An 8,785-nucleotide genomic window follows, 5' to 3' on the forward strand; every position below is an offset into this window, starting at 1 on the left:
GACGCTGCTTTTTTCAAAGTTTCTCAAGAACCATTCGAGCCACAGAATTCGTTTTGGCATCGTTGGATAGAGAATTGAAAAGTCGATTCAGTCGTAGCAACGTCAGTGAGGAAATTTGAGTTGTTTTGTCATGACCCCCATGACTCCGCCCCTGGCCCAAACCCCCACTGCTTACTTTCAGTTTCCCCCTCCGCTTTTACTCTCAATTTCACTTTCTTTATTTTTTAATTTTCACTTTGAACTGTCCTCTTTTAATGCATGACGCTCTCGCTGGAACCAAAAAAACCGTACAAAAAAAGTTCGGAGACCAAGAGCCTAGCAAGTCTCTCGTAAAAGTCTTTACAAAAAACAACAAATTCTTGTTCTTGATCTGGCATAGGGACAAAGACAGTCTTCGTCAGACTTGCTTTTCCCGCAAAAAAAGGAAGGGAACTCCCAGGAGGATTGCGATTAAACCAAAAGTGGTTTATTTAAATGACAAAAATCAAAAATATAATGCACTGCCCGGGAATCGAACCCGGGTCGCAAGAATGGGAATCTTGCATGATACCACTACACCAGCAGTGCTCTTGATGGGTATTTAAATATTCCTCATGCAATGAAAAATCGCATTGAATACCCAGTTTTTTTATATCAACATTTTATTGAAATCTGAAATTCCCCAAATGGTTTACAGTTTTACACACAAATTAATTTGATGTTTAAAAAGATGCCACTAACTAACATATAATAGATTTTGAAAAATTGCCAGCAGAAAGAATTTAGACAGTTTTCGAAAAAAAATAGCCTTTGAAAGCAATGCTCGCTTACAAGTTCATCACTGAAAGAAAGACAATTTGATAGCAAAACCGTATAGAATAATGTGCCCATAAGGATAGGAATAAAATCAGTTAAAATTCAAACAGGTTTTTTTCAGAAAAATGCTCAAACGCGCGTTTAATTATTTTTGAGAGCGCATTTTCCTTACGAAAAATTTGTATGTACGGGCTGTAACCAAAACTCAGATACGACCCTCAAATTGAGCATTTCAAATACAAACCCTTGTTTTTTTGAGGGATTTTCAGATTCTACGTAAAATTTCCGGTATGTTCATAAAGCATAAGTTATGCCGATATTTACGGGTTTGCGAGAAAATGGCGACAAACTTAGTGCAGACACAATAAATGGGATTTAGCTTGACTTTCTCGAACAATTGTGTAAGAACAGTTTAAGTTTCGGCATTACATAAGTAAAAAATGTTACTTATATTATTAACCGCGATGGTTCTGATTCAATCATGTTACCTCTTCATGAAAAATATCCTCTCTTCTTTCAACTCCTTGTTAATAAAAATTAATTATGAATAAATGTGCTATGGAGCATAATAAAATGCGTGTCTGAATATTTTTCTGAAAAAACTAGTTTTTCGGAAGTTTTAATCGAATTTATTCCGCCGATTTGGTCTTTGTAAAACTCTTTATTCCAGCCACATAAAAGCCAGTCAGTTGCACATGTAAAATCCTATTCCCACTTCTAAAAGATTTGCAATCTCCATAGTTTTAGCTGAAAACCCTCAGAAATAATTGCGAAAAAATACATTTTAAGTTGCAAAGCAATTGCATTTCTAGAAAAACTTGTTTTCGTTATTGTAATTGCTCAGAAATCCAATCCAAGTTCATCTCAATTCACCTACAACCAAACCGATTGGAATCATTGGATAAAATAAAATTTTATAGATTATTGAATTTTATTCTGCTATTACAGCCGCACAGTCAGGCAACCCAACTTACGCAATACGTTCAATCTTCCCCAAATCTGACAGCCCCTATCAAAACATAACCTGTTTTCTTCAAATATTGTTGCAAAAGAAGTGAAAATGTAGTTTTGATTTAGTGTTGATGTCGAAATAATTGAATCAAGTAAAATGAACGCATTGTGGGTCGGTTCGGACGTCGATTTGCCCACTTTGCACAAATGTAGGCTGGCTGAAAAATTGGAATTTCGTTTAACTTGTCTGGTGAACAATAAGGCTCGCAGTGAACATTCCATGAAAACCTACGATGAAGTCTTCGACCGTTTGGACTATGATAGCAGTCCAAAGCAGACAAGATCTGGCACATGGCCGTAAGTGTTTAAAACCCTTTAATTTTTGGAACATTTTTGCTCACTGGGTTAACAGTGTTAATTGGTGGGTTGGTGTTTTGGGCGGTTGTCGTTTTTCGCAGTTGCAGTGCATTTGTGCAGATTTAGTTTTGCAGTAAATTAATTACTTTTAAGTTTGTTATTTGAAGCATTCAATTTTGGTATTAAATTTCATTTATTCACTCTGTTAATATGTATCCGATATGGTCTAGTGGCTAGGATACCTGGCTTTCACCCAGGAGGCTCGGGTTCGATTCCCGGTATCGGAATAATTTTTTTTTGCATTTTTTGCCGCAGTTGCTTTTTATCACTTTTTATTTTCCAACCACTTCAATTAGCCAATTTTTTAAAGAACTGAAGAGAACCAGTAGAAAGCAAAAAAACATTTTTTGGTGTTTGTTTGAAAACAAATGAAGTATTTATGTATTTTTGTAATCAAGTTTCAATATTGCAGTTAAAAAACGGCGGGAGAAATAGGTTTAGTCCTTTTCCAGTTTCCATCCCTCTCGCTTTTGAAATAGAAACATTGCTCCTTTTCTATCAGTTTTCTCTCATTTAAATTCACTACTTATTCATAAGAAAACAAAGGACGCCCTGAGAAGTGTTTGATACGATGATGGCGAGCCCTGATTTCCTATGAGAGAACTGCGAATTTCATGCAGTAAAAGTAGACACAGGAAAATCGCATTTCCTGAAGAATCACCGCTAAAAAAGCTGGTCTGGGCTGGTCTGGAAAGGATAATGGGCAAGAGGCAAGCATTTTGTCTATAGCTTCTTTAACTTACAATACATATATATACTTAGCAATCAAACTCGAAATATTGGTTTTCTGGGAAGCGTGATACGAGGAAATCGCACGCATTTCAGGAAATATTTCCGTCGTCAAAAGACTCATTTTCAGTTTTTGTACCTAATTGGAAACTTTTGGATTCAACCACGCCATTAATTTCTGGAAAACTTACGTAACAACATGAAAAAGTAGGTAAATACTTGCTTTATTTAGAAACGTTTTCTCTCTTATATTGCTTATCAAAAGTTTACTACCGCCATTAAACAATTACGAATTTTGGCATGATATTAAACTCAATCAATTTATGAAACACCCTGTATAATAAACGCGCATGCAAATTTAATAATTTGTTTAAACTTGGACTGTGAATTTGTTTTCATACTAAGCGAAATAATTGTGCTCAGTGTTTATTTAAATTATTTGAATGCCGATTTACGGATTAAACATCTGTTGTTTTATGAGCGAACAAACCGAAAATACAACGAAAAATCAAGGTAGTGTGGTAGTATTGAAATCATTCTGGTGCGTTGTTGTTGAACATTTTTTGAAAAAAATTGCGCTTAAAATGGATTCTGAGCCTGGAAATCAAAGCAAAACGGCTAATGGATATTCTAGATCAGTGAGCATGTTTGATGGTGATCACATGAACAGGTACCTAGATAAAAATCCACTTGATTAACTAGAATTTGGTTCCATTTGATTGTACCCTGGTTTGTTCAAGTTTTGATTAGGCTTAAATCGACTGATTTACACGAGCAAACGTTCAGTAAAACTTTGTGAATTCAGTGAATTCTAATGCGTAGACGCAGTATTTTGAATACGTCGGCGACCACCCTGTGCAGATGAAGAAAATTGAAATAATCCATGAAAGTAAATTCGTTTTTCTTTTGGTTGCAGAAGAACAAGATCTCTCAACGCACCATCACCAGTACAACATTTTGGACCATGTGGGCGAATTATGAAAAATTCGGCCATGGTTATGTAAGTACCATATTTGATCTATCTTAGTGGTTTAATGGGTTATTAAACTTTCTTTATTTATTGTTGACCCTTGTTAAGACAAGATTTATCTTCTGTATCTTATCTTACTAATTCTTATGTAAATTTGTAAATGTTCTTTGTGTTTTGCACCAAAGAAGCGCTCAGGCACTGGGAAAAACGATAAAGAACTGCAGAAAAGTTAGCCAGAATAAAAAATGAAAATACTGACAGGACAGGTTTTCTTACGATTTCTTCCATGATATTTTTCCCAAAAAGTTATCAACTGAATTTTTTGCTTTCATCGTAAACGCCAAACGTAATAAGCCAAGTTATCACTTAAATAATTTATCAATCATTAAATGCGAAATGAATTATTTAATGCGTATTGATTGGAAGATAGTTGCGACTGTCCTTGAGGCTGACTGGGTAAAAAATAATTGTGAATCGTTAATGCGAGTGTGAAAATTAACAGCTGACAATGTAAAAACTAAACGAAAATTAGTCGAAATAGCAGCTGATATAAATGAAACGACAGTCAATAAAACGTTTGCACGGAAAAAGTCGATAAAAATGTAAATTAAATGGCATCCGAATTGGAAATCAGCAAATATGACATACATCGAATGGGAACGGTGGGAAGTACATTATGCAATAAAACTGATAACACAAATAATGTTGTCAGCTAAATGAAAATGCAATATATCTGTTACTACAATTGACCCGATCCTCTGAAGGTGAAATATCTTGGTGAAGTAAAGTAATAATTATTTTTACCTTTTGGGTATTTTTGCATATTACACGTAATTCCACTTGAGCGAACGATTTCTATTTCACTGTAAATCGTATCTGGCTGCGAATAAAAGAACCAATAGAATACCGAATAATTTTTTTAAACTGCTTGAAACGCGAGTTTTCCGGCCTTTTAAGCCTAGAGCTGGTTTAGAGAGCGTAGAGCAAGCTATCTTTGAAGAAACACGGGCGAAACCTCCGGACAGAAATATTTTCCATTAGGCTCAAAAGCCCGAAAAACTCAACACTTTAAAGTGCATTTTATAATTATATGTATTTCGTTTTGTCTTCGAATGTATTTTAGTTATATTTGCGGAATTTTTCAATTGAACACCTGCATTGGTTTACACTTTTAGTTGCAATTTCGCACATCTAATGATAAGAAATATAAGTCGTTTTCAAAGTGTATATGCGTGTTTCCGATTTCGCATAAACTTTGACGCATGAAAGGTAGCAAAAAATGTAATAATCATTGTTGTTGATTAAATAGTGTCTGCATAATACTTCACGTGTACATGTGGGAAACCATTCGTTCTCTACATGATATTTGGCGAATCTTTTCACTAACTATAACGTTAACAGCGATAAGACTATCAGAGATACATACATACTCTCTATACTTAATTGAACTCGAAAATAAATATTATATTAGTAGAAACACAGAGACTCTGCGCAGTTTACGATCGTGTGAAATGCAATACGAGCGTTCGGAGATACGCACAATGTTGACTAAAATTCAATTCAACTTTTTTAGATTCTTATTAAACAAATTCTTTGTTTGATTTAACAATTCGTTTTTTTTAATCAACAAGCAGCAAGGAAAATCAGCATGCCAAATTTACGTGTTCGACGAAATATTTCTATGTGAAACGTTGGCCTAGCTATGCTGGGTTTTCATTAATGATTATAAATTCTCGTAAAAAAAATCGTTTTTCATTAAATGAAAGGTTTTTATATGGACGTTTTTTTCTACTTTTTGCTGCCTAATTTGCTACTTTTGTTTGGGGTTGCCTAAGCGAATTTAAATAATTTGTTAAATATTTCATAAAAGTATGCTGGCGGTGACTGTAGCTTCAACACTACTGTCTAAAGTGTTGAGATTTCAGCAGAAATCCTACAGCTTCTCAAAAAATTATAATAAACTGTACAGGGTGTTTTAATAGTGTCATGTTTTTGGGTCAAAGTTTAAATCCGTCTGCGGTCAAAACCGGGTAACTCAGACCAAAAAAATGTATACGATATAAGCCTTTTGTCGTTTAGTAATTTAGATCTTTAATCGTCTGTGTACCTTGAGTCATGCGAGAGATATTAATTTTTTTATGACCAGTCACATGTTTGGCCCGAAATATACTTCAACTTTTTATGCGAAGAAATTTTCCACCGAAAACGTTGTCCAAACAAAATTTTATTGCAACCTCTGGCGGTTTTGTTACTTATGTAACTCCATAAAGAAATAATTCAAAAAATATATCTGTAGGCGTGAAAACAAGACACATTTTTCCTTACGAAAACCGTTTTTTTGCAAATTAAGAAAAGGTTTAAGTAAATTCCGGGTGGAAAATGTGAAAAAGTGTAAAAAAATTAATTTAATCGTATACTTTTTCTTTTTCTAGGCTAATCTGTGTTGTCCGCAGACAAATTTAAACTTTCACCAAGAAAACGTTTTTAGCAACAGTATTTAAACACCCTGCACAATATGTGTGATTCATTTGTTGCTAATTTGGCAATTGAAATTTTGTCGAATAATCGAGCTTTGATTGGATGAAAAAATTATTCAAATCGGATCACCGACTGAGAACATATTCACAGTCAAAAGTTAGGGAATTTACGCGAGTTTTGAGGAAACATATCGTTGTCTAAATCGTCGATTCTAATTTCATATTCTATTTGGGTTTTTGAAGCAAAAGTGAGCAAAACCATCCAGAAGGAATCTTAGTGATCAAATATATTTGCATTGAGATGAGAAAAAATGTACAGAGGGTTTCTAATTAAAAAAAATGGAGAAAAGCCGCCTTGGAAGATTATTTTTTCTATATATTATCTATAGACATATGGTAATTAACTTTTTGGCATTTCGTGATTAATCCTTGTTCGTTAGCAAACATAAAAAAAATTAAAGCCGATTAGAAACTATAAATTATTTCGTTTTTTTATTACTAAATCAAATCAAGTCATTAAATTAAAATATGCTTAAATGCCGCAGAAATTTTCAAATATATTTTATGGACAAATCGAATCATTGACAAAAAAAAACAACAGTACACGACATAAAACAAACAAACTTTTTGCAAAAAATACCAAATATACAGAATATTCTATTAAAAATAACGCAATTTTTTTCCATCAAATAGACAACGACATATCGAAAAATTCCTCCGTGTTCATGCCCGACTGTGGGAGTTTGTATTAAAATGTACCTAAAATTATTTAATTCACAGAAGCAAAGCTCACACTGTATGTACAGGATTAGTATGAAATTGTCTTATTACGTGCGAATGTGTAGATACGCAAAACATATTTGCTTGTCGTTATCGTTCGAGCTGCATCTACTCAATTTGGTTTTGTTAATACAGAATATTTCCTAAAAGCTTTAACGACATTAACTTCAAGTCAAATCGGCCGTTGGTGTATGTACTGTTGGTGGGTCATTAAAAACTGAAGAGGAGAACAATTACTTTTTGAGTGAATTTTTCGACTAATGCTCATATTTTGTAGTCATCCCCATTTTCAATTTGATTAAAGTTACCACTGTATCCGTGGAAAATAGCTTTACCAGAAGAAATTTTGCAATCTTGGGTGAATTCATCAGTTCATGTTGAATCGATTTTCTAGGTATCGTGAAGCTCCGAGAGCGTTTCCATAAGTAGCTTTTACTTTTGTTTCACGTTCAAAGTTGTTGGTTTTCGATAATTCCAAAGTTATGTTTGATACATTAACCATGTTGTGTTGGTTTGGTTGTGGTTGGGTGTAGACCGTCGGTCGCGTACTGCGATAAACGTGTGAAACCAAACGCAGAATAATTTCCAGTTTGTTCTTGTTGGTCAGCCAGTGAGTTTGCAACAACCCGAAAAGTTCGCTAGGTTTTGTTCAGTGGAAATTTCATTCAGTTTATGTAGAAATTGGAGCGGAAAACAATGCACAATCGTTTAACGTGGGAAAAATTTCAAAAACCTATTCGGTATTCAATGACCCGGTCGGCCAGCATTGTAAATGTAAATTCGCGTTGATGAAGATACCAATTACATTCTAGATTTGAGCTTCTGTGATATAAATATTTGCCCGGTTCTGTTCACTGGAAACAAGTCTGTGATATAAAAATGGTAGCCGAGAGTGATACAGTGATTTGCTTAGAAAGACATTGTCAAGGCGCGCACCATGAAGGTGTCGATTGTTCTAAGCCAGAATACGAAATAAATAATAATAGTGATAATTTTGGTACAAATGGAGAGTATGGGAGAAATGCTGTGATGGTTCGCAAAAGCAATGCCATCCAGTATAGGTGAGGATTTGTTTATCCGATCAATCTTATGCAAATTTTCCTTGGCCTTTTACATATAATAGTGTTTTTGTATTATTTTTCCAGGACAATCCAGGACCCAGCTAGCCAAAGGTTGACATGGTACAAGCCGCCTTTGACTGTTCTGGTCATAAAGAAGGTGCGAGATGCCACAGTTTACTCCCCTTTTGTTAAATTAGTGCAATGGCTCATACAGGTAAGCAAACGATCCTGAACTAGGAAAATAATCACCGGCATTATAGTCATATTTGCCAAGGTTGTGAATTGCGAAAAACCACAAAAATGTTAACTGGCTATTAAGCAATATTGACTGTTTCAATTGGGAAGTTTTTACATAATAATAGCGGAAATGTACCTATATTTAGATGCCCACGAAAAAATACATTTGTGGTCATCTAACCCAGGCCAGGTCGTTCAATTACGTGCGTGTGTTCTTCTACGCTCGTACTGTTTAAACTTTCCATTTCTTGTCTTTTGCCTTGACACAGAAACACTAGTGTTTTTGTTACGTTTACGCATTTTACTACATTTGAGGAGTTTTTCGATTAGATTTGGTGAAATCCTAAACCGCAAGTCATGAATGACTT

At 34.5% G+C, this 8,785-nt stretch overlaps 1 protein-coding gene and 2 non-coding genes across 6 annotated transcripts in view; 2 read left to right on the top strand and 1 right to left on the bottom strand.

Moving 5' to 3' along the window:
- Positions 1-8,785, top strand: part of LOC109544573 (NAD kinase) — a 19,026-nt gene that overhangs the window by 6,668 nt on the left and 3,573 nt on the right. The window contains exons 1-3 of one of the 4 annotated variants that reach the window (XM_019914853.1): positions 1,800-2,103; positions 3,809-3,892; positions 8,265-8,394. In XM_019914853.1, coding sequence (XP_019770412.1) covers positions 1,904-2,103; positions 3,809-3,892; positions 8,265-8,394 — 414 coding nt within the window. In that variant the 5' untranslated portion in view covers positions 1,800-1,903. Of the gene's footprint in view, positions 1-1,799; positions 2,104-3,465; positions 3,563-3,808; positions 3,893-7,601; positions 8,181-8,264; positions 8,395-8,785 lie in introns of those variants that run through there. The other 3 variants (XM_019914852.2, XM_019914854.2, XM_019914855.2) reach the window with 3 other exon arrangements.
- Trnag-ccc lies at positions 497-567 on the bottom strand. Its single transcript has one exon. It is a non-coding gene; the product is annotated as a tRNA-Gly (tRNA).
- Trnae-uuc lies at positions 2,319-2,390 on the top strand. The gene has a single exon. It is a non-coding gene; the product is annotated as a tRNA-Glu (tRNA).

This window comes from Dendroctonus ponderosae, unplaced genomic scaffold (genome assembly GCF_020466585.1).
Source record: "Dendroctonus ponderosae isolate FM_Combo_2020 unplaced genomic scaffold, Dpon_F_20191213v2 Dpon_F_20191213_2, whole genome shotgun sequence".
NCBI lineage: Eukaryota > Metazoa > Arthropoda > Insecta > Coleoptera > Curculionidae > Dendroctonus > Dendroctonus ponderosae.